The sequence below is a fragment of the Dama dama genome, chromosome 29 (genome assembly GCF_033118175.1).
Source record: "Dama dama isolate Ldn47 chromosome 29, ASM3311817v1, whole genome shotgun sequence".
Classification (NCBI taxonomy): domain Eukaryota; kingdom Metazoa; phylum Chordata; class Mammalia; order Artiodactyla; family Cervidae; genus Dama; species Dama dama.
This window is the reverse complement of record NC_083709.1, coordinates 44,388,260-44,415,000: the sequence shown is the minus strand read 5'-3', so window position 1 is coordinate 44,415,000 and position 26,741 is coordinate 44,388,260. Positions and strand designations below refer to the sequence as shown.

Below are 26,741 nucleotides of genomic sequence, written 5' to 3'. Positions count from 1 at the left end.
AGCCTTTTCTGTCTTTTACATATCCCCGCCCCCCACCCACACCTTTTGTGGTTATTCATAGGCATGGAGATCAGGAATAAGAGCGCTTTCATTGGACAATAAAAGTACAGGAAACAGCTTTGAGAACTCCAGGGAAGAAGAGGTACTTCTTTCTAGTTGAAATGAAAGGAACAGCCATTCATAAGCTCAAAATTTAATCATTTCTAATACTTTTAAGAAAATATGGATGTATCCTCATTCATTCTTCTCCCAAGGACAATGATATCATGATTTAAAATATAATCACTGTTCCCTGGCAATCAAGAGATTAAACTTTTCAGAACATGAATAATTAAAAAGAAAAGTGAGTGTGTGTGTGTGTGTGTGTGTGCGCATAGGCATATGCACATAATACTATGTGTTTATAAATAAGTATAAAAAAGAAGACAACAATACAACTGTGCTACTTGCATGTAGCACCTATTTCTTTTTTTATAAGTTAACAGTTATATCCTTACAACTTTGCAGCAGAGGTCATGAAGACATAAGCACCTTTATGCTTGGAATTGCACAGAGAACTGATTAGTGGCACACCAAGCAATTATCTCAGGGTTTGATAAGGAAACAGAAGAGTAACAGCAACAGAAAAAAAGGAGAAGGAAAAGAAAACCTCAAACCAATGCAAAACACAGTTCAATCAATGCACTTAAAATAATAATCAAGATGTCAAAATGCAAATATACTTACAAACTTCAAGCCTCAGGATAGATTTTACTCGAGTGGTCCACTTTTTTTAACCATGTATTTAAAATATTTAATTCTCTCTACCCACTAAAATGCTTCAGCTACTGTCATTATTAGCACATCAGCTGATTAAATCCTGACATAGTCACACAGACCCTGTGGATATCTAAATTCCCCCTGAGCCTGAATGAACACGCGATGCCACAGTTACGTCATTCCTACCTCTGACATATAAATTGGCAGGGGCAGAATAGCGAGTGCCCGCGCTGTTGGTGGCAACACACTCATATTTCCCTTGGTCAGATTCTTCGCTCTGTTCAATCTGAAGGGCTCCTGCATGGATATAAAATATATTGCCAAAGAGATGGTCAGAGAAGGCTTTCTCAGTTCAGAAAGCTAAACCTCTTAACAATATGAAAAGCCCTGCAAAGGAAGATCCGCTCAACGTCGATTCAATCTCTTGCTAAGGTGCACAGACAGAAATGATGCGATGAGAAAAACATACAGAGATTATTTCTTCTTTTTTTTAAATTTTTTACATCATCAACGCTAGCATAATAAAAACGTATCTTTTCCCAAGCAAGAATTCTACTCATAATTAATACGCTTATTTCCTAGACTAATAAAATGAAGATGGGTGAGACTGCTTCAAGGAAGTATGGCTTTTAAATCAAACAAAAGATTAATTTTTGGTTTTTGTTTTGTTTCATTTTGGTAGCAAAAGTGGCGCAAGAGAGAGGTACTCTCAAAAAAAACCAGGCCGGGTTTTCAAGAAAGTCTTCTGCTGAAGAAAGCCAAAAATACGCAGCAAGCACAAAAAAGGCTGCATGAAGCAAAAAAAATTAAAATTAGTCATTATATATCATGAAAATATTACTTAAAGAAACAAAACTCCCTTAAGACATGCAGATTTTTTAAGAAAAGTAAGACCAGTTTGCCACGACTTACAATCATTTATTACATTTGCTGAAAAACAAAGAGTAATTGAATTAGAAGGTTTTAAAAAAGTTAAAAAGCACGGCCTATGCCAGCCCGGAGAGCCAACCAACCACTGCTTGAGGACCTCGAGACGGATCCCCTAAGACACCCATCAAAATCCACCAGTGGGATTAGCAGTGTGGTGTCACAAAACCCCAAGAAAAATACAAAACAAGAATTATAAAAGAAATGCACACTGAGTCAAAGTCTGAAAAACCATCAATACCACATACCACCAAGAATACTCAGCACCTTTTGTCTCCAGAGCCTGAAGGACAGAAGTTCGAAAAATCCAGAGGCGAGTAATCCAAGAAAAAAAGAAGTGGGAGGGGAAAAAAGCACTGTTGTCAGGTTGTAGGCGAGTGTGATCAGGTGGAAGGGGGAGTCATTCTTTGACTTTTAAGACAGTAAGAGAAAAAAGAATTGAAGAACAAAAGCAAAAACCTTTTGAAAGATAAAGACAAAAAGCAGGTGTTCCAGGCTGTCTTCTGCATGTCTGCCACTGTTCTCCAGACCATCTTGACTTTGGTCCAGAACAAGAACAGCTAAGGAAGAAAAAAAATGATCTTTTTTTTTTTTTTTCTCCAGTTGGACAAAAAAAAAGGAAAAAGAAGAAAAAAGAAAAAGAAAAAAAGGAAAAAGGAAGAAGAAGAAAAGGAAAAAAAGAGGGACAGATGGTACGCTGTGACTGGTCTGTGGTCTAAAGACCTGGATATGCTTTCTTTGAAGCATATCACAACTTAAAGAATCATTTTCATAAAGAAAGAAATGAACAAAACAAAGAGAAAAAGGAAAAAGAAAAGAAAAACTCACAAGATGAGAGTCACCATAACAAAACAGTACAAAGGAAAATTATAAAGTTGATGGACATTATTGGAATGATTTTGAAAACAGGACAAAGATGAGAGTGATGAAAGGACAGAAAGAATGAGCAAGATCATTCTGTGAACGTTAGTTCAGCACTCTTACCTCTTATTGGTGTACCACCTGGGTGGATAATATGAATGCAAATAAGATTAGAAAGAAGAAGCATTAGTACGAGAAGAAGGAGGCTAGGGCTGGGGAGAAGAATTAAATTAGATTTACAGAATTAAATAAGGTCTTAAAAGAAACTTGAATTACTATACTGGTAAAACAGGAATATATTAGATAGTATTATTAGATCATAAAAGCAAGTTGCATTATACCACAGAGGGTAAAGACCACAATAGGCAGCATTGCCTTTATCAGAGAAGCAAATGAGTTCTTAGGTCTGGGATTATACAGGGTTAGAATTATATCTTATATGCCTCATATTCTTTAAAAAAAAAAAAAAAAAGAACTAAACAATATTTTTAAAGACATAACTGGGGAAAATACTGGCTAATCTATTTAAGTATATATATAGATATGCATATATATATACTGTTATAGGAAATACTAAAGACTAACTAGAAACAAACACTGTTCACTGATATATCTTACACTACTTACATTGCTACATTTGTGTGATATAACTTGTGTATTATTTTATTTTTCTACATAGTGTTCTTACAATAACAGTTCCGTGGATGTGTGAATGTGCACGCCGCTAAGGAAATCTTGTGTCTACACTGACAGTTAGTAAAATGCATGCCATGCATTTTATTAATAATAATAATAGTAATCTGAATATGGAAATTAGTGGGGGTGAAGTGCGCTTCAGAACTAAGCACTTACCAATAGATTCTGGAGATTTAAATACGGAGAGAAGAAAGACAGCATAAAAATATTATTATATTCCTTATAATTTGGTACAAATTTTTCAGAGTTAAAGCTTTATATACTAAATCATCTATGTTACAGGTGAATAATTAATTCTTTATTTACAATAACAGAATGCTAATCTACACAATTCTGCTGACAACAAGCAAAAGAGGCAGTTAACAAGACGCTTTAACATCACAGGACAGGTCAAAAGCTGAGAATTCTGGGAAGACAGGCAGTTAAACAACTTAGAATTATATTATCAATATTACTACCCATGCCAAAGTAAACAGCTTACTAGTACACATCCCTGTGAAATTACCTAGGGACAGGCTCTAAAAATTAACAGATTTAGAATTATCTCTACTTTTAGTCTAAAGAGAGCAAATGAATAAACTTGGGGTGGGGATGGGAGAGGGAGGAAGGGCAACAGGTAGCAAGAGAGAGAGAGAGGAAGAGAGCAAGAGAAGCAAAAGCTGGAGTCTACACCAACCAAAAGCAGACTTCTGTAGATCCAGTCACTGGAGGGTTCAAAAACCTTTAGTGTGGGCGCACACTACTGTGGCAAATGTGTACAAAATACTCACTTATAATAATATTATAATAAGATTAATAAAAATCCCCTCCTTTCATTGGTACTTTGTAAAGGACTTTACAAAAAATACATCTGGATACTTATGAGATAACAGTTCTGTGTTTTATGTATTAGTGAAAAGAAAGTAGATGAGCCCAAACTTACTAAACTTTGGTAGTTTGATGAGTTAAAATGTAGAAAAGACAGAGAAACACACTTTAATAAAACGGAATCATTTCAGGGTTTAATATGAACATTTTTGATTTTTAATGGATATAACCATTGGAACTCCTTACAAGTTTTGAATGAAGTCCAATGTTGAAATAAATTTGTTTCAAAAGAAAACAGAGAAATAGAAAGAAACAGGAGAAAATGGATCCATCAAATACTGCAGAAGAGCAGTAAACTAAAAAAAAATTATCAAAAATACAGTCACAGCAGTGAGCAATGTGGATTAAACAGAAGCTGCAAAACACGGAGAAGAGAAGAAAGACTCTGAAACAGGCTATGACATCACAGACGTGGACAACACATTAAATAACAGAGAAAGAGAAGAGGGAGAAAAATTAATACCTAAAAAATAAAAATAAATAAAATTAAAATAAAAATAGAGAGAAAACTAAAAAGAAAAATTAAAATTCTCTAGGAGATCATGGAAACAGTAACAAGACCCTACCTGATCGTAACTGCTTAATACGGCCATTGTTGTTGCTTGTATCGACGGGTAAGAAATCTTTGAACCAAGTGATTTCTGGATCCGGATTCCCACTGGCTGCACAGAGCATGGTGGCGGTGCGTGTACGCTCAACCACCTTCAGCTGTGGGCCCATATCAATAGTAGGGAAGCCCCGGGGAATTTGATCCTCTGCAAGACAAAAGGTGATACAAACACGTCATGAAGGCAGATCCCCAAGATTCAAGAGGTACTGATGGTTAACCTTTCCCATTACTTAGCATTTGTTGAAAAACTAACACAATCCAAGTAGCCTTGCACTGTTAGGTTAGTGTATGGTAACAATGTTGTTCCTAGCCAGAGGAGTGTAGTCTAGGAAGAGGCCTAAAACCTAACAAATAGCTCAAACACGTGATTAAAAACCATGACCAGGAGATGAACCAAGTTCTCTGGCAGCACGGAAGCAGTCATTATATAACGTGTGTCTGAGGAGGTCAGTGAGCACCAACAGAAAGCTATGAAATGAGCCATTAGGAAAGTCAGAATCAGTATCAGTTCAGTCGCTCAGTTGTGTCTGACTCTTTGAGACACCATGGACTGCAGCACGCCAGGCGTCCCTGTCCATCACCAACTCCCGGAGTTTACTCAAATTCATGTTTATTGAGTCGGTGATGCCATCCAACCATCTCATCCACTGTTGAGTTTTAGGCCAACTTTTTCACTCTCCTCTTTCACTTTCACCAAGAGGCTCTTTAGTTCTTTTTCAATTTCTGCCATAAGGGTAGTATCATCTGCATATCTGAGGTTATTGGTATTTCTCCTGGCAATCTTGATTCCAGCTTGTGCTTCATCCAGCCCATTGTTTCTCATGATGTACTCTGCATATAAGTTAAATAATCAGGGTGACAGTATACAGCCTTGACGTACTCCTTTCCCTATTTGGATCCAGTCTGTTGTTCCATGTCCAATTCTAGTTGTTGCTTCCTGATCTGCATACAGATTTCTCAAGAGTCAGGTCAAGAGAGTTCCAGAAAAACATCTTTTCCTGCTTAATTGTCTATGCCAAAGCCTTTGACTGTGTGGATCACAACAAACTGTGGAAAATTCTTAAAGGAAAGTCAAGTTGGCCAGAAAGAAAGGCACATCAGAAGTACAAAGACTCAGAAGGAAACTTTTCCTTGAGGGGAAATCACTGATGTAGCACAGCTAGTTTTAGGAGGGCATGGAGAACAAGCAGGTTAGCTGGGCTAAGCTATTCCTATTTTAGTCTATTATGGTTTTCTTTTTACTTTCAAGTAAAACTCTATGTATTTCTTTTTTTTTTTACCCAAGTACAGGTTCAACCTGAATTAATTCCTCTGTAGAGAGTTTTAATTAGTCAGAAAAGTATCTGAAAGTTTCCCTTACAAAAGAAGAAAAGAACAAAAGCAACTCAAGAGTGCAACAGGGAAACATTCATTCCTTAGCGTGAGAGAATACCCTCCTCCATTCCAAAGGCCTAAACCACTTTCAGTCATTAAACAGTTGAAGCAGGTCAATTTTGAATCTTCAACTCATCCAAAGTTGATTTCTCCCTTGCATGCATGCTCAGTCACTAGGTCATGCCAACTCTTTGTGACCCCATGGACTGTAGCCCACTAGGCTCCTCTGTTCATGGGATTTTCCAGACAGGGATACTGGAATGGGTTGCCATTTCCCTATCCCTAACCAAAATTTCTCCATATCTTAGATCTTGAGAAACTAAAGTCCTCTTAAGTCCCTCAAGTAAGACCCACATTGATATCCTACATGACCAGTCAGTGTCAGAAAGGTATATTCTGTTGAGGCATTGAAGGCATTTTAGTTATATGGGCAATAATTATTTGCATTAGAATTTGGCTGTTTGAAGACTATTATGAAACATTTTGACTTTCCATTGGGCCCTGGAGTTAATGTAATCATCACTTCCTCATGACCTTTGATGAACTGTCATCAGCCACCAATTACAAAATGACTCAAAAGAACAACCAGTGAGACAAACAGAAACAATCAGACATGATACCCATCTTCCACTTGGATGTCCCCTACAATTTCTGGAATAATCCTCAGTGTCTTGCTAAACCTGCACAATTTCAAAGGAAAAGGTTACATTTTGATGATTCCACTGCCTTGCTGATCAAATCTATGTGTTTGATACCTTGTCTACTGTCTCAATACTTAAAGGGTAAATCAAATCTGCGAAATCTGGCTAGTGAAGTCTTTTAAAATCAGGACCCATCTTTCTCAGCCTCTCATGGATAACCTTCCTCAGAGGAAACATTTCTTCTGCCCACACTGAAATTCTCATCATTCCTCATACAAATCATATCCAATGAGTACTCCATCTGTGTCGAGAAAGCCACACAATCAAAATCATATTCATTATAAAGCTTTTCAAAACTCACTCAAATAGACTTAATCTTTTCCTCCTCAGATTAACTGTAGTAGTAAGTATCTAGATTCACTGTCCTGTGTTTTTTAAATACTGTTTAAATATATGTATATTTGCTTAGTCGTGTCTGACTCTTTTTATGACCCCATGGACTATAGTCCACCATGCTCCTCTGACCATGGAATTCTCCAGGCAAGAATACTGGAGTGGGTAGCCATTCCCTTCTCCAGGGGATCTTCCTGACCCAGGGGTCTAACCAGGGTCTCCAGCATTGCAGGCAGATTCTTTACTGTCTGAGACACCAGGTAATCCAATTTATCTCCTCAGTTTATCCTTCTACAATACAAATTTCTCCATGCCTCACTTGTATCCAAATCTCTTCCCATAAAGCTAGTCTGAACTGACAGATTTTGAGAAAATTGTGATTCCCAAGCCTAAATACGAATATATCACAGTGATTAAGAAGTTTTCTACTACATGTAGTACAAAACTACTTATGGTAGAGAGTTCATCAGAGGAATAGTTCATAACGAGGGAGGGAGATTTTCATCGTGAATAGTAAAAGAATGTCAAAATACTACGAAAGAATAAAGCTCCCAAGAAATGGATAGTATCCTGAACATTAAACCCGGGTGACTATAAGAGAAAATCAGGGGTTAACAGGAAAAGTAGACTCTAGCTCTCCTACAGCATGATCTACGAAAAGTCCAAAAAAAGTAGTTGAAGCAGTTGGGTTTGATGCATGGATTCACAAGAGAATATTTTCCTGTCCCATGGCCAGAGACTAAAAAAGAGTTAACTATGATGAGCTATTATACATTTTACTTAAGTTGAAAGACATGGCTCTTTTGAGGAAGCAGCAATACCTTCTGTTTATTTGAATGCTTGTACACTGCCAGCCAAACCCACATCTACAGTGGACAAGTGCCAGAAACAGTGGTTAAGAGTGGAATTTCAAGATGATTTTTCAAGGTTCCAAGTAAAGTTTAAAATTACAAATCAGGTAAAGAGTATTTTGCAAATTAGGGTATGATACTTTTAATACTCTATTACACTTGAATTTCATCTGGCTTTTTTTTTTTTTTTAATGGCTTTAAAGTTTTAGTCAATGTATTTGTAAATCTAAAGCTTAGTTTTAATGTTATTAGGGAAAATAAAAAAAAAGAAAAATGCTCAAAAGCCACTGCACCACACACATTACATTATTAAACACCTCACTTGGCAGCCATTGGTCCAGAATGCTTCAAAGGATAAAATAATTTACCTCAAGTGCCCATAAATCAACTACCTACCTAACTACTTAGAAATGAGCTTCTAAAAAAGCTCTTAGAATTTGTTATTGTCAATTTCCATATTTAAAGCAACTGACTTCAGTTAATAAAACAATTATCTTGGGATTCCTGAGCTGTTCCTGTCTTTCCCAGGGCACTGAGTTCCTCCATTGGCATCTACCTACTAGTTACAACAGCATGCATGAACACTGCTTTACGTCATTACTGTTCTTCAACAAGTTTGTCTCTCTAGAAAACCATGCCAATATTCTATATACCCATCAGTGGCAAGTGTCAAAGACTTGTGATTGTTGAGCCACTTACTAAAGGCTCTTAGCGAAGAAATTTAAAATTAATAACCATTTGTAAGAAATGAAGACCTCACCTTGGGGAGTGCTGACAAAACTGACTTGTGCCCTATGGAAAGCAGTCTAAAACATTTGCATGACCTTGCTTTTCCTTCTTGGCTCATAAGGAACACTCCAGAGCTCCCTTTCCATATACACAAGTGCACAACAAAGATAATGATTCTTGCATACTAATCACAAAGAAAATGTAAAGAGAGCGCCTTTCTTATTTTTAATAAGGGTAATTAAATTCTATCCATCCCCCTTTTGCACAGAACTCCTTTGAATGCACATTCTTCATTAAATTTTCATGAGAAACATCACTATGTAACAGATTTACATAGCCAGAGCTGTTACACGTTGACAGTTGTGGCTTGTTTCCAATCTGACTGTCAGGTATTTGGCAATAAAACTCAGTATTCAACATAAAATGAATGGTAGAAATAATGAAATTTCTAATTGGTATGCTTATCTCAGTGGGCGTAGTTTAGAAGATGCTAATTGTTTTTTTTTTTCTTTTCATCTCTACATTTATTAGTGATTTATATAAAACTGCCTTGGCCATTTGATAACTTCAATTTGACAGATCATCAAGTGTATGGTACCAGAAACTTGAGAAAAGAAAAACCGAATATCCTTTATATGTTAACCACATGAACTTTTACAGGAAAATACAAATCAAAAATTAACAAATTGTCATTATGTTAGTAGCTTTAAACTTTTACGTGAGTTGAAAAGAAAAACATTTTGTCCTATTCATTAAAGTGCTCATTAAGATTTAAAATGCCTTACTTATCACTGTTCCATATTAATATTCAATCATGTAGAATTAGCTACTAATTCATCAACAATTTAAATCAGACTTGACCTTCACAAAGCCATTCCGTCTGTCATTTTGAGAGGCCATTAAAGGGCAGATTACTACATACTTGTGCTTAGTGAATCATAGAAGTCATACATATTTTGTTTGGAATGGCAGCTATAATAGACCTGGAGATATAGCACATTCTTTGAATTTGTTTGGGGTCTTAATGAAACATGCTGATATGAAACTTTTGGTTCCATTAAGGAAAGAGAAAAATGAACATCAGCAGTTTTCAGAGTTAACCTCCCACTGCTGTGGAACTTCTGTTAAAAACCCTTGCCCTCCCCAAAACTTGAAAGGAATATGAGAGGAAAAGAGTCTATTTTTTTTTTTTTTGTACAGAATTATGCTTTAGATATCTGTGGATGATCAAGTAATAGTTTTTGCATAATTTGCTCAAACTACTTTCATTGTTCATCTATAAACAATTTTAATGATGCTTTGCTTTTGCTCCAATTCTGCAAACACTCAATCTCTTTTATTTGATAGGAAACACAAAACTGAATTGCCTGCTAAGACCACAGCCTCCTTCCGAGGTGGCCAGAAGCAGTTCTTCCTGCCTAATTTTGCTAGGACTCAATGAATTCAATCAGGCAGGTGCTTTGACTCTGGTCCCAAATGATTTGAAGTTTTTTTCAGTAAAGGGCTATTTACCATGATGCCACATTTCTAATTTATGAATTTATAGCAAATACGTTTAGGAAGGAAAAAAACATGTCATTTATATCAACAGTATGCTCCTCCAAAAGACATTAAAAGATGTGCCAAATACAATTGATCGTCTAGGTGTAATTGACAATATAGAGTAAACAGTTCATAACGGCTCCTCTTTAAATGCTTTCAAAACTCACAGAGGGCATGGCTACATGTTATTTCCTTTTTGACCATTACAGTATTCATAATCACTTGGAATTAGACATGTTTAGGAAATTTGGACAACCATGTCTGCATTCATTCATGTGGTATCTCTGAATTTCTACTGGATTTATTTAACAGCACCTTTTTCTTAAAAAAAAAAAAACAACACATTTTTTATAAAGTAACTTTATTTATTTATTGGCTACTACATGACCTGTGAGATCTTAATTCCCCAACCAGAGACAAACACGACCCACCTCCCACACACCCCGCCACCCATCCCAGCATTGGAAGCATGGTGTTTTAACCACTGGACCACCAGGGAAGTCTCAGTGGCATGTTGTTAAACAGTTAATCGTTATTTAATTGTTCTGGGGACATAGATTTGGTCTTGCCAATTTAAATATAATCTAAGAGGCAAAACTATCTTTTGCAGCGTTCATTGCTTAGTTGCTAGGTCATGTCCAAATCTGCAATCCCATGGACTGTATGCAGCCCACCAGGCCCCTCTGTCTATGGGATTTCCAAAGCAAGAATACTGGAGTGGATTGCCATTTCCTTCTCTAGGCAATCCTCCTGATCCAGGGATCAGACCTGTATCACCTGCAGGTGGACTCTTTATCACTGCACCTATAGTGTCTTAAGTAGTACTAAACTTACAAATTCACAGAATAATTACTAATTCACATTTTTATAGTCATAGGTTTTATTTAATTAGGAAACAACTTTTGTTTGAGAGGTGCAATTTATGCTTGGCTATTCTTTAAATTAGTGCAGTTGCTGCCCTGGCAAACACACGGTTCAGATCCTGCTTTCTTAATTTTCAGGAAAGTGAAAGGGAAATTGCTAGTCGCTCAGCCATGTCTGATTCTTTGTGACCCCATGGCTCTTCTGCCCATGGAATTCTCCACGGCAGAATACTGGAGTGGGTAGCCCTTCTCTTCAGGGGATCTTCCGGACCCAGGACTGAAACCAGGTCGCCTGCATTGTAGGGTGGACTCTTCACCATCTGATTCATCAGGGAAGCCCGATTTTATAGGAAATCTTCCTTCTTATGTTGGTTTTAAGTATCTAAAAGTCAAAAGGGCAACCACATAAAAACCTTAAGTGTGAACACAATGAAACTCAAAAGAACACAATAGAATGTGTATCTCTACTGTGCTATCCTATCTTTAGAATAACAGGATTCTTGATATTCAAACAAATGATAACATTCAAGTGAATCAGTCAGCCGCATGTAAGGCAGATGCTGGGTCTTCTTTCACTTTCAGGATCAAACTTTTCACAGTGACTGGATATCTGGAAGCTTTAGGTATTTATCTTGTAATGTTACAGAAGCACAGCTATTTTTTTTTTTCTTTTTGAAGGATGAAAGAGTTGCAAAAGGTAAGTTTTTCTTAACCTAAGTCAAATAGTAGATGGACAGTATGAAGAATATTTTCTTAAATAAATGATACACCCTTTATATGTGTTGAAATTCATGGCCACCTGTTAGAGAAACAGTACTACCTAAGATAGAAAAAATCCACTTGAAAAATGTAAATATATATTAGTCTTAAGATAAACAAAAAGTATCTCCAGATTTATGAAAGTTGTATTAGACTGAAAGAAAAAGACCTTCTGAACTACTAGTTTCAAAAATCTACTGGACAGCCAATAGATTGCCATTCATTCTACAGATATTTATTGAAAGCCTTCTCTGTGCAAAGACTGGGTCAGACATTGGGTATGAAGTAATCTAGAGAATCTCTATATTGCCGTGCTTTAATTGTATCTGTAGGATAATTAGATTCTTTGGGAGTAAAAATAGTACCCAACTCATAGACTGGAAGATTGAATGAGATAATACATTAAATATGCCTAGTACTGCCTGGCACTAGCGCCTGACATCTAGTAAAATACCAGCTTATATGTACTTCCTCTATCCCAAGCTCCCACAAAAGATTTAAATAGAACAGAAGCAAGTGACTGTAAGGCTTGCTATAACAAGAGCTGCAGCAATAAACTAAATGGAAAAAATTTTCTAGAGGAATCATAAAGAAACAGGGATTATACAGACATACAAGTGAATTTAGAAGGTGGTATGTATGCCAAATAACTTCTTAAAAGCCAGTAAAAAGCCCTCATTTCTCACTCTGAACAAGATTTTAGGCTTTTTGATTAACCAACAGAACAAATAAAACAAATCATATTGTCACTGAATCTGTTCCCCAAAACAAACTTAAAAAATAACACTAAATGTTTGGGACAGCAAAGCTTTGTTGTTAATAATTGGAAGCACTGAAACCACTGGAGACTTACTAGGGTTGCTTGAAGTAGGCAAGGGTGATACAATAATTACCATTTTTTTTGTAGACACAAAGCAAAGACTCAGCAAAATTGTTACTTGGTCTTGGTTATACACACAGTAAAAAATAATTTTTTCATTTCTTTTAACTCTAAGATTTGGTGTATTTTTACATCATCATGTTTTCTCTGTGGCAATTACTGTTCTTTGAATAAATAGTCATCATGAACAGAGCCAGAACTCAAGTTATGGTCAACTCATAATGGAAAACACAATGAAAATTATTCCAAATACTTGGTCATCTTTTATTTATTTTTTTAAACAGAAAGCACTAAAGACTAAAGTTTCATGAGCTGTAATAATATTTTCATATCAAAAAGATTCATCCTTTAATATATATCAATTAACTTCTCAATTTTTTTTTAGCACTGGTTCCAGGTAGCAACAGAATTCTGTTAAGTGTGTTAGCCAATGAAATATAGAGGAGAAATGGAAGATTATGAAAATGATGATAAATGTCAAACAATTTCCCTACCAAGTTCAAATTCAGCACTGTGCCTATGTCTTTAACCTTTCCATAATTTCTATTTCAGTTATCTAGAAAGGTTGAGCAGACACCCAAAGATAGTACACAAACCAGAGAAGGAGCCAGATTCAGATCTCAGCAGATCATCTCTAAGACCTAACACCACACAGGGGTCTCCTCTGTAATATGGGACAAGGAAGGACGCAAATGGCTTTGTCTGGGAGAGGAGACAGATCCTGTCTCAGAGGCTGGAAGGCTGAAGGGTTAATACTTGGAGTATTTGCTACTTTGTTGAACAGCAAGTGGGTTTTTAAGTCAAAATCTTTCAGAATAAACCACACTGCCAGGCTACAAACAAGAATGACTTTTTTTCCCCCCCAGAATACAGTTCCTAAAGAGGGGGGAAAACATTTATTACTCTTTTCTTAAAGAAAACAGTGTAAAGGCTTCTATTTTCACCATTTCAGATGAGAGCAGGGTATAATTTATACTGTTTTGACATCATGACCATTTTATTCAAAATCAATCTTCCTGCAAGTGAACTGAGTAAGAGACTGAAAACAGAAAAGTAAAAGAAAGAAAAGTTAAATCAATGTTTCCTAGCAAAGTTAGGTTTCTGGGCCATTATCAAAATTATATGCATATGGATGAAACTGAAAAAATACATATAAATAAAATGGTATCTAATTATAAGTAAAAGGCTACTCTAAGTCAGAAAGAAATTATTGAAAGCAGGAGGAAACTGCCAGTTAATAAATGATATGTCAAATGGAATAATAAATATAAGGTCTGGTCTTCCAAAGTAATTATGAACAAGATACAATGAAGATCCTCTTTGAAAATTACTATGTACAGAAGGGTATGCTTGTCTTAATACAGCTATAAATCAATCAGAAAAGCTTCTATTTCTTAGTGGATTTAGGTATCTCTTAAGGATAGTTACTGGGAAAAAGGGTCTCCAAAGATTTCTCAGAGAATTACATCATGCAAGAATAGGAAGTTGGACACTGATAAGCTGATAGGAGTCTCCTTAGCAGCTACTAAATATTCAACGTACTAACATGCAACACACAGGCATTCCAGAGCAAAGCTTCATTTTCTGAAATAATCTTCACATCTAGAGGAGAGTGTAAGGAATTCTTGGCACAAAGTAAGCAAACTTATTTAGAAGCAATGTACGCAATTATCCTATAAATCGTAAAGTAATGTCTACTGTCTATGTAGCAGAATACAAACTCAGATTACATTACCCTTTGTATGAATGTGGTAGCTGCAATTCCACATGGCCTTATGTTAATCCCCACTGCTGTTAGTGTCTGGTCTTAGCAAATGATAATACTCTTTGTGATCCAAAATGCACTGAGGGTTGGGAGAGGGAGAAAGGTCTTCCTATTTAGCAACTCTATTAATACTTGGATATTTAAGTAAATATTTAGAAATCAGGGTTATGCATTTATTCTTGGCAATACAAATCTTACTAAAAATCCAGTAACATCCACTTTCACAAATCTCCCTGCTTTCTATTATTAATAATTTATTTTTACTAACAAGTTGTTGTCATGATACTCATCCCATACGTTGTCCAAATTGTCCTCTATTTTAAACATTAAATTAACCGCTTCATATAAATTTATATTAAAATCACACCAAGAATTTTTTTAAAGAGAAAAAAAAAAAGCAAAGCTGCATAATAGAGCAGCTAAATGAAGTTCAAGAACTTCATTCCTATTTGTTGTTTTTGCATTTAGAAATAGACAAAGGAATAGTAAACATGGAAAGAGAACTCGGTTTGGCTCCTGTCTCCATTCTTTGCTGGCTTTGTAAAAGTTAGGAATTCTAATGAGTTCAAATCAAATAAAGCCAAGGAAAACATCCATCTTGGCTGCCTCACTGTATTGTGGTGAATGCAAATAAAAATAAATAAAATGTTTATGCAATCAAATTTTCCATAAATAAGAAAAGTAGAATGAACTGTGTGGTTTTGGATTCAAATCAGAGGTATCAGTATGAACTCATGGTGTGCATACTGATGCAGAAATAAATATTATTGTGAGTGTGCATATACACACATACATGCACTTCTTATATAAGCTTACCAAACACATTTTCCCTAGCTGTATGAGAAAGTTTTACATAAAAGATGAATTTTTTGAAGAGTTTCCTTCCAACTAAAACATCAGCAACCTAACTTAAAAAGCAGAGTTGTTTCAAAAATCCAAGAGCAGTCTCCTAAGCCAGGGTTCTGAAGTATTTCAACAATCTACCTTTGCCCTCCCCTCGGCCTCTTCACAGTTCTCCCCCTGGACCTACAACATGGTCAAGACAAATGTTCGTCATCCTGTCGTCTTTAATCATGTATGGGAATGGGGCAAGAAGTGTAAGCACAAAAATAACATGATTCAGGTATGTATACATAAATTTTCTGAAGAGAACATTTCATCATTTAACTCTACTCAGCAGTATTTCTCACAGTTTTAAAGGCAATCTGTGGCTAGTATTTATTGGAATGGAGAAGACAGATTCTGCAAACAGAGGTAATGGCAGTTTTATTTGTAGGGTATTGTGGAAAAAATAATATATATATGGTATTTCACTGTAAATAATGACAACTACAAGGGCACATGAAGAAATCTTTAAAACAGGATGTGTGCTTCAAGAATGTATTATTTATCTATGGAGGAACTCTCCCCCTAAATATAAATCATTTTCTATGTCAAAAGCAAGCCTGAATTTAACACCAAAGAATTACCAAAAGGAACTACATATATCTGTTTGTCAGTCTTAAGTCTTTGGACAAACAAACTGTCAATATGGGAAAACAGCCAAAAAAAAAAAAATAAAACTTTCCTTTTTTTTCAATTTTTGAGCTTTTCTCTCTCTTGATAAAAAATTATCATGTAAAGTAACATTACATTTACATGCAAACATAGGCTACCTAATTATGCAATAGTTTTGAAATAACAAAAATACAACAGTACTCAGTGGAAGGTCAGACATCTGGAAAATAACCAAACGGAAGAAAAACTACCCAAAATGGCCAAAACCACCATCAAAATTGTACATGAAAAAAATCTCATAGTCTTTGTTCCTAGAAGAGATATCAGGCTTCCACATACAAAATTCTAAAGCCTTGATTTTCTTTAATAGAGAATCAAACTCATTAAAGTTAGAAAAAGGTTTGCAGGCAAAGCTGATGACATATATAAAAACTATGGCATTTTCCCTAAAAGAAGTAGAAGGTAAAGAAAAGTTTTTAAGGTTGGCCGAAGTGAGTGGCCACTCAAGTGCTTGTAGATGTGTACTGGGCAGATATGTTGTTTATCATCAAATTTTCATGAAAACCATTTTAACTACAATGTGAAAGATGCATAGTGGCATGGAAAAAAGAGAGAGAGAGAAAGAAAACAAGAAAAAAAAAAAAGGATGTGAGAGCAAACACCCTCTTCTAACAACACAAGAGAGGACTCTATGCACGGACAAAACCAGAATGATTATATACTTTGTAGCCTTGCCAATATGGAGACACTCTAGACAGTCAAAGATTACCAAGCATTCAGGTATGACCGAAATCAAATCCCTTATGATTATAGAGAGGAGGTGACAATTAGATTTAAGGGATCAGATCTGATAGCCAGACAGCCTGAATAACTATGGACTGAGGTTCATAACATTGTACAGGAGGCAATAACCAAAATGTTCCCCAGGAAAAAGAAATGCAAAAAGGCAAAATGGTTGTCTGAGGAGGCCTTACAAATAAGCGTGAAAAGAAGACAAGCGAAAAGCAAAGGAGAAAAGGAAAGATATACCTATCTGAATGGAGAGTTCCAAAGAAGAGCAAGGAGAGATAAGAAAGTCTTCTTAAGTGAACAATGCAAAGGAATAGAGGAAAACAATAGAATGGGAAAGACTGGAGATCTCTTCAAGAAAAATAGAGATAGCAAGAGAACATTTCATGCAAAGATGGGCACAATAAAGGACAGACATGATAAGGATTTAATAGAAGCAGAAGACATTAAGAAGAGGTGGCAAGAATACACAGAACTGTACAAAAAAAGGTCTTGATGACTGAGAAAACCATAATGGTGTCTTCACTCACCTAGAACCAGACATCCTGGAGTGTGAACTTAAGTGGGCCTTAGGAAGCATTACCACCAACAAAGCTAGTGGAGGTGATGGAATTCCAGCTGAGCTATTTTAAAGCCTAAAAGATGATGCTGTTAAATTGCTGCACTCAATATGCCAATAAATTTGGAAAACTCAGCAGTGACCACAGACTGGAAAAGGTCAGCTTTCATTCCAATCCCAGTGAAGGGCAATGGCAAAGAATGTTCAAACTACGGCACAACTGTAGTCATTGCACACGTTAGCAAAATTATGCGCAAAATCCTTCAAGCTCGGCTTCAAAAGTACTTGAACCGAGAACTTCCAGATGTAAAAGCTGGATTTAGAAAAGGCAGAGAAACCAGAGATAAAATTGCCAACATCCTCTGGATCACAGAAAAAGCCAAGAGAATTCCAGAAAAACATCTATTTGGGTTTCATTTACTATGCTAAATTCTTTGTGTGGCTCACAAAACGGAAAATTCTGAAAGAGATGGGAATACCAGACCACCATACCTGCCTCCTGAGAAACCTGTATCAGGTCAAGAAGCAACAGTTAGAATCAGACATGTAATAGTCGACTGTTTCAAAATTGGGAAAGAGTATGACAAGATTGTATATTGTCACCCTGTTTATTTAACTTCTATGCAGAGTACATTATGTGAAATACTGGGCTGGAGGCATCACAAGCTAGAATCAAGATTGCCAGGAGAAATACCAATAGCCTCAGATATGCAGATGATATCATCTTAATGACAGAAAGCAAAGAGGAACTAAAGAACCTCTTGATGAAGGTGAATGAAGAGAGGAAAAAGCTGGCTTAAAACTCAACATTCAAAAAACTAAGATCATAGCATCTGGTTTGGCATGTCCCATTACTTCATGGCAAATACCTGGGGAAAAAGTGGAAACAGTGACAGATTTTACTTTTCTGGACTCCAAAATCATGGTGGATGGTGACTGCAGCATGAAATTAAAAGATGCTGCTCCCTGGAAGGAAAGTTATGACAAACCTAGACAGATTATTCAAAAGCAGAGAGATCACTTTGCCAACAAAGGTCCATATAGTCAAAGTTATGTTTCTCCATCAATCATGTACGGACGTGAGAACTGGACCATAAAGAAGGCTGAGCACCAAAGAACTGATACTTTCAAACTGTGGTGCTGGAAAAGACTCTTGAGAGTCTCTTGGACTGCAAGGAGATCAAACCAGTCAATCCTAAACGTAATCAACCCTGAATATTCACTGGAAGGACTGATGGTGAAGTATAACTGACAAAATTTATAAGATATTTAAAGTGTACATCATGGTGATACTTGACATAGGCATACACTATGAGAGCTGAGATAGGCTGAAGGCAATTTTTACAGGGCTTGGTGATACTCAGAGGATGAGGGATGACAAAGAATTATCATGCTTGGTCTTCTAAAAACATGTGATGATTTGTATAACAGATTCCCTGGTATTTCTTCCCCTAGGTAACAATGGCAAACATCTAAGGGACCTATGCAAGAGCATCTGTCCCTGGAAATTGGACTCCCGTTTTTTCTTCACCAGTATAGGCACCCCTGGGGTGGAGTACAGCACCAACCACAGAGTAACTATATTCGCCAGATGAACACTGACACATCTTCACTTTCATGAACTGATAGAAGGGGCTGGTATGTTAGGTCATTTGTCTCAGGGTAAAGGCAATAAGTGACTTTGTCTGCCTATACACACGAGCTCAGCCCTCTCACCAGCAGCATGCTGGTAGCTCCCTGGCGTCAGTCTAGAATGGGTTGGAGATATAAATGGTTTGTATCAGTTTCCCTCACCAACTCAATCCCTGCAAACTTAAGACAGATGAGCATGCCATCAGGGTTTCTGTCTAGCCAGAGAAGAAACTCACTAAATATCAGAGTATGACAGTCAATGTCCTTCGAATAAAAGGGAAAGCAATTTGAGTTACACTCCTATGAAGACATGCCATTAAGACTTGTCTTAAAACATAACTCAAAGTTGTTGCATTTTAATATGCTACACGCCAATTAAACAGGTACTAGTTTCCAAAGACAAGATACTCACTAGCATTACAATAAACCTTTTTCTTATATAATGAAAACAACCCAGAGTTGTTCATTTTCATTTAGTTGCAAGAGACTGACATATTGGTATAAATTTAAGAAACATACAGTCTCTAATTCCTTAACAAAGCGACAGCAACTTGACAAGTGAAAAAGTTATCACAGTCTTGAATTCATTGGCATAGAAAGCCAACCTATCCTCCAGTTCTTCACACCGCGCAAGTGGATGGTTTTATGTTTACTGTAAGACGAATGCTCTTTCAACTGCTCAGTGATAATGGCTATGAGGCTGCTGAGTAAATAACGTGTGTGCATTGACAAAAGAAAGTGAGAATGTGTATTTCAGCCACTGATCCCTAAAATAACCAGCGCAATTTACGTGCTTATTGTTATAGAGAGAAAATAATATACAAAACAGCTTTGTAAAATGTGCATGGCAGGTTTCATGGGCAAATTATAATCAAATTGGCAAATTTTATAGCTTTTCAGGAATTAACTCAGAAGCATAAAAAAATATAATCAAAAGTGTTTACTCAGCGAGGAGGAAAAAAAAGATATTTTCCATTTCATTTTTTTCTAGTGGCTATTGCAGCCCTTGCCTCCGGAGCTCGTGACTTGGTCTTGAAAGTGCACAGACCACTGTTTACTGAGAACCAATAGGGCACAGCAGAGGAATTTTGCTGTTGAAATCCTGACTGACGCTCTCCTTTGTTAAGAGCAGCTAAGTCACACAGTAAAGACAACCTCTGGTGACACTCACATAAGCCTAAGCTACTTTCCTGAAACATGATGAGTGAAATTCTAGCAAAAATAAAAGCTTTCTAGGGTATCAGTTTTCTTGATGGGTTTGAATATGATTGAGATTTAAGAACATCCAAGCACACATTACCATTGTTTTTGAAATGTTTTTCCTGTTTTAAGACAAAAGATATGAAGCAGAAAATTTAAGACTAGGTTGGCTCACCTTCACCTCTTTTTTACTCCCAGACATAAATTCTTCCTTCATATTTTGAATTCATTTCCTGGGAGAAAATATTTGACTTATTTTTCTTTGTAATTTGGCCACATATTGTGATTTGCAGGATCTTAGTTCCCCGACGAGAGATCGAACTTGGAGACTGGCAGTGAAAATACCAAGTCCTAATCACCAGACTGCCAGGGAATACCTGGTAATATTTGTCTTAATATTTATTTTTCACATATGTCAAGAAGCCTGTTTGTTCAAATATAAGGTGATACATTTCTGACTGATCATTTAACTGCTAGTCATTCTGTTTAACCCATGGCAGAGTTCGTGAAAGGTACCTGGATTGCAGAATCCCTACTGTGTTAATGAGAAAAACGTCTTCCTTCCTGGTTATTCTTCAAAAGGCAGACATTAAATGGAAAATTCCTCACTAAAATTATTTATGAATTGTAGAATATGAGATAATTCTCAGAGGAACTATGCCATGCTGATAAAATATATGATACTAGCCCCTATGACAGAGTCAGTTGTAACAAATCTTATCAGAGTGATTCTCAGAAGAAAATGGCTAAGCAGATCAACTAAAGTCAAAGTCACGCCTTTTGGTAGATATTCTGATGTGTTTGACTGTTTTCAGTGACTGCTTCTATAGACATTACCTCATTCAATTACCAAAGTTCATGTGCTTCAATGATGACTGATCAAATGGTGTTGTGTGGAGGTCTTTTTTTAAAAACTTAACAAAATTTAAAAGCAGGATGGATGCTTGTTATAATTTCTTACTTGTTTTTCAGGTTCAAGATTTGATATTCATACTTTATGGCACAGATCGTTACTTGCCTTAATTTCCCACGAATCCTATTTTAGGAGAGATCTAACCTACTTCATACAAACCCAAGCTGAAATTATGGGTGCTCGCTCTATACCCTTTAACAGCGAGGGTGGCTGACCTATCCAAGTACTTATTACCACTCTTCCTGATTTTCTTAAGAAGATGTGCAAAATTGGCTTTTACAGAGGGCAGTGTTAGAATTTGAAACTTCACTTAACCAACCAGATAGTCTTGCTTTAATCTATACTTATCAAGGCTTCGAACCTCACACTGATGGACAAAGCCTATGACAGGTTGACCAGAGAAGCAATGATTGTAGGTAATTAGCCAAAAGAATCCAACCTCATCTATTTCTCCACATAACATAAAAATAATCATTTGATCATCAAGAGGATCAGAGCCTAGGACACCAGAACAATTTTCTATCGATTGCTGGAGAATAAATCTTCCTGTTTTCCTTGGGTATTATTCCCCAGTTTACACTGAGGGACTTTAATCAACAACTGTCCATGAAGTTGCAGAGAATTAAACAGGCAAATGATGAAGAGAATATTCTTTACAACATGACAATGTCCTCGTTCTGAAGAACTATGTAAGAAATCTTCCCCCAACCGGTTTCAGTCTCAGGAATAGTTATGATTTGTTTTTTCTTCTGAAGAACAGATTTGATTTTATTTTATGGATAATGTATGTATGTGTCCCTGGTTTGTTCTTTCTCATTTCCAGAGTTGTTAGAGGAGATTTAGAGCTAACGGGCTTCACTTGGGTGGCTCCGAGGGTAAAGAATCTGCCTGCAGTGTGTAGGAGACCTGGGTTCAGTCCCTGGGTGAGGAAGATCCTCTGAAGAAGGGAATGGCTACCCACTCCAGTATTCTTGCCTGGAAAATCCTAAAGACAGAGGAGTCTGGTGGGCTACAGTCCATGGGGTTGCAAAGAGTCAGACACAGCTGAGTGACTAACACCTTCAACTTTCTTACAGCTAAAACTGTGGTTTTCTTCTAGCAAAGGTACAGAAGTCCATGGTAGGGCTAGGTGTTTCAACTGCACTCTTGACAACTAACTTCTTTCAAGCCAATGTTTTCCTATTGTGCTATCACATTTTATCTCATCATTGTAAACATTCATCTGTAAACTAGTTGTATATCCCTTTGAAGCTAGGCCATGATAGACACTTATACGTATTATAAATAAAATACATTTTAAGAAAAATTATAAATAATAATATTTAATGAACAAATGAGATAATTGACATGGCATCAAGAGACATCCAAACAAATCAATCTCACTGTCCACAATAGTCTATGAGAAATGTCAGTTACATGCTTTTATGATGAATCAAAAACAGTGAGCTCAGTGAACAAGTTTCTGAGAAACAGGGCATAAAACTTTTGACTTAATGAACATTAACTTGAAGGGAGGAAAAAAGGAAAAAGAAATTGAGAGAGTCAAAAGAACAAAGTGACTATATAAGTGTTTTATTTCTATTTTAGGTAAATCACTTTTAAATATTCATCCCATGATAAAATTAAATAAATGTATCTCTATGAAGATAGATGTATAACATCCCCATATGCATAAAGCACATTCTTACATTATTTGGAGATAATTATATTCACATTTAACACACATTAAGCTATAGTACTATTTATTCATTTTAAAAAAACATTTGCTGAACACCTCTCAGACTCTCTGTATGAAACACAGGTTAGCACTGGAGGGCTCCAAGAGAGTTCCTCAAAAATTGTACAATGTAACAGTGGAAATGTACATGTAAGCAGAAGGAAATAAATGAAAGAATCAATAGCTAAGAGAGCATGAGAGGTGAATAATAAAAAAAAAATAGCTAAGAGAGCATGTGGGATGAGAAACGAACTTTGTAGAATATCAGGAAAGCCAAGACTAACAGTATGGATATGATTTGAAGGCTTAGTGGCACAGGGAAGAATAAAATCAAGGTGCAAGGCTTCCCAGTTGGAGCTAGTGGTAAAGAACTCGCCTGTCAATGCAGGAGACGTAAGAGATTCAGGCTTGATCCCTGGGCCAGGAAGATCCCTTGGAGGAGGGCATGGCAACCCACCCCAGTATTCTTGCCTGGAGAATCCCACATACAGAGGAGACTGGCAGCCTCCTCCAGTCCACAGGGTTGCAAAGAGTCAGATATGACTGAATTGACTTAGCCCGCACACACACAGACACAGACCCATGCAGGGATAGTGGATAGACAGTATATTCAGACTGAAGTTTGGTTCCTGCTTGGGTACATGTTGGGGACAGGATTAGGAGGCCAGTGTGGCAAATTCTGTGGCAGCATGACAAAGAGATGGTCAGCTCAGTGTGTGAGAGAAACCGAAAGGGCTGCAGGGTCTATTTGGTAGGAAGTATGGAGCCAAATTAGAGAAGGAAATGCCAACCCACTCCAGTACTCTTGCCTGAAAAATCCCATGGATGGAGGAGCCCAGTAGGCTACAGTTCATGGGGCCGGACACGACTAAGCGACTTCACTTCATGGAGCCAAATATTTTTAAATCAGGAAAGAACGCGTATTAACAACAATTCTTGTTCTAAAATACAGTCTTTGTCAAGTAAGTTTAGTTTTGGGGGATAAAGACAAGATAAGTGAGAAAGTTGCTGTATTTGTTTTAATGTAAGATGATGAAGTTAAATGTATACAATTCCTAAGAAGAGCATGGAAGAAATGAATTAGACACACATTGGATAAATGTTTCACAGGTTTAGGAAATATTAATTTTATTTAAGAAGAAGCCAGGGTACAAGTGAGTTTCAAGTTTTTAGTCTCCTAGTTCCTTGGTGAACAACTGTGGATAGGTAAGGATGGATGATTTCACCTAATATAACAGACACAGGAAGACAAAAGAAAAGCTCATGATTTAAAATGTAAGTTTTGAGTATCATTCATATGAAAATAGTAGTTGGAATTCTGTGATGGATGAGTAGATGCAAGGAAGAATTTACAGTGAGAATAGGGGAATAACCATATTTAAGGGTTTTGCATAATGAAATGATTTGCTTTGCTGATTCTAATTTGTTGTATATACCTGACCCATTATACCATGTGGAAAACTTTTATACACGTTGTACCTGTAAATCAAGTAATCTGTTGACAAATGCTGCAAGTATTTTTTTCCTCAGAGTACAGCATATTTACTCGGAAGAGGCCATGGCACCCCACTCCAGTACTCTTGCCTGGAAAATCCCATGGATGGAGGAGCCTTGGTGGGCTGCCGTCTTGGGGTTGCACAGAGTTGGACACGACTGAAGTGACTTAGCAGCAGCAGTAGCAGCATATTTATTTATTCCTCTTAAATATCAATAAATGTGATGAGTAATTACATTTTTCAAGATTGGAGAATTTAGATCTATGTAGACACAGATAAAAATACATATGAATATCTGCCTCATAAGGAGAGGCATATGAGAAAACAATGCAAACTGTGGGAGAAGAGGAAGTAAAACAAAATAAATGAGAAATAAAATCTATAGGAAATTATTTAAATAGGCAATATAAAATTATTAAAATTGTAAATCAACCAGAAAACAACAAAAACCTCTAATGTTAACTTAGAATGTGAAATCAACTATATTTCTTTAAACATTCCAAAGGAAGAAGTATGCTGTTTTCAACAATTGCTTCAGCAACGTAAATCATCCAAAGAAGGTGTCAAGGTTTCAAGCACTTTCATTTAGAGTATCTATGCTCAGATCTCCATTCACGTACTATGTGAAGCATCTGAAAGGAGATTAATAAGAGCCAGGCAATTTAACCTAGGAGGGCTACACCACTACAAACATCACTGATTAACATGAATAAAGTCAAACTCAAGGCAAAAACCAGAATGGAAATCACTCAGAGTTGAGGGGGACAAATGGAGTTTCCCCACTTTTAACTGTATTTTTATAAACTTGAAAACTGAGAGCCCAACCAATGTTGTTTAAAAACATAAACTAGCAGTTCTTTATACAAAAGTATGTGTTCTTGATGTTCTATAGGCTTATATACTGTTACACTATTTAAAATAAGAGGATATACACATTTTCAAATCTCTAACATTAGCACACTTATTTCACATACATACAGTAACCCTCACATTCAAAGTGTTGCTAATATTAAATGATTTAATGTGTCAAACAGTAAATACTTAGTGTTTACCAGTAATACCAAAAAACTATCTCAGGTAAAAAGCAAAATTAAAACTACAGTCAACATTCTATAACTCAATTAAGTTCAGTTGCTCAGTCATGTCCAGCTCTTTGCAACCCCATGAATCGCAGCATGCCAGGCCTCCCTGTCCATCACCAACTCCCAGAGTTTACCCAAACTCATGTCTATTGAGTTGGTGATGACATCAAACCATCTCATCCTCTTTCGTCCCCTTCTCCTCCTGCCCTCAATCTTTCCCAGCATCAGGGTCTTCTCAAGTAAGTCAGCCCTTCATCAGGTAGCCAAAGTACTGGAGTTTCAGCTTCAACATCAGTCCTTCCAATGAACATCCAGGACTGATCTACTTTAGGATGAACTGGTTGGATCTCCTTGCTGTCCAAGGGACTCTCAAGAGTCTTCTCCAACACCACAGTTCAAAAGCATCAATTCTTCAGTGCGCAGCTTTCTTTATAGTTCAACTCTCACATCCATACATGACGACTGGAAAACCAGAGGCTTGACTAGACAGACCTTTGTTGACAAAGTAATATCTCTGCTTTTTAATATGCTGTCTAGGTTAGTCATAACTTCCCTTCCAAGCAATAAGGGTCTTTTAATTTCATGGCTGCAATCACCATCTGCAGTAATTTTGGAGCCCCCCAAAAAGTTAGCCACTGTTTCCCCATCTATTTGCCATGAAGTGATGGGACCAGATGCCATGATCTCAGTTTTTTGAATGTTGAGCTTTAAGCCAACTTTTTCACTCTCCTCTTTCACGTTCATCAACAGGCTCTTTAGTTCTTCATCAATTTCTGCCATAAGGGTGATGTCATCTGCATATCTGAGGTTATTGATATTTCTCCCAGCAATCTTGATTCCAGCTTGTGCTTCCTCCAGCCCAGCGTTTCTCATGATGTACTCTGCATATAAGTTAAATAAGCAGGGTGGCAATATACAGCCTTGATGTACTCATTTTCTTATTTGGAAGCAGTCTGTTGCTCTATGTCCAATTCTTACTCTTGTTTCCTGACCTGCATACAGATTTCTCAAGAGGCAGGTCAGGTGGTCTGGTATTCACATCTCTTTAAGAATTTCCCACAGTTTATTGTGATCCACACAGTCAAAGGCTTTGGCACAGTCAATAAAGCAGAAATAGATGATTTTCTGGAACTCTTGCTTTTTCGATGATCCAGCAGATTTTGGCAATTTGATCTCCGGTTCCTCTGCCTTTTCTAAAACCAGCTGGAACATCTGGAAGTTCACGGCTCACATATTGCTGAAGCCTGGCTTGAACAATTTTAAGCATTACTTTACTAGCGTGTGAGATGAGGGCAATTGTGCAGGAGTTTGAGCATTCTTTGGCATTGCCTTTCTTTGG

The 26,741-nt window shown here is 36.8% G+C and overlaps 1 protein-coding gene across 18 annotated transcripts in view; it reads right to left on the bottom strand.

Moving 5' to 3' along the window:
• PTPRD (protein tyrosine phosphatase receptor type D) overlaps positions 1 to 26,741 on the bottom strand; it is a 541,446-nt gene that overhangs the window by 215,003 nt on the left and 299,702 nt on the right. For all 18 annotated transcript variants that reach the window (XM_061132759.1, XM_061132767.1, XM_061132761.1 and 15 more), the window contains exons 5-6: positions 4,677 to 4,865; positions 946 to 1,056 (exon numbers count right to left, since the gene is read on the bottom strand). In XM_061132759.1, the coding sequence (XP_060988742.1) occupies positions 946 to 1,056; positions 4,677 to 4,865 (300 nt within the window). The remainder of the gene's footprint in view (positions 1 to 945; positions 1,057 to 4,676; positions 4,866 to 26,741) is intronic.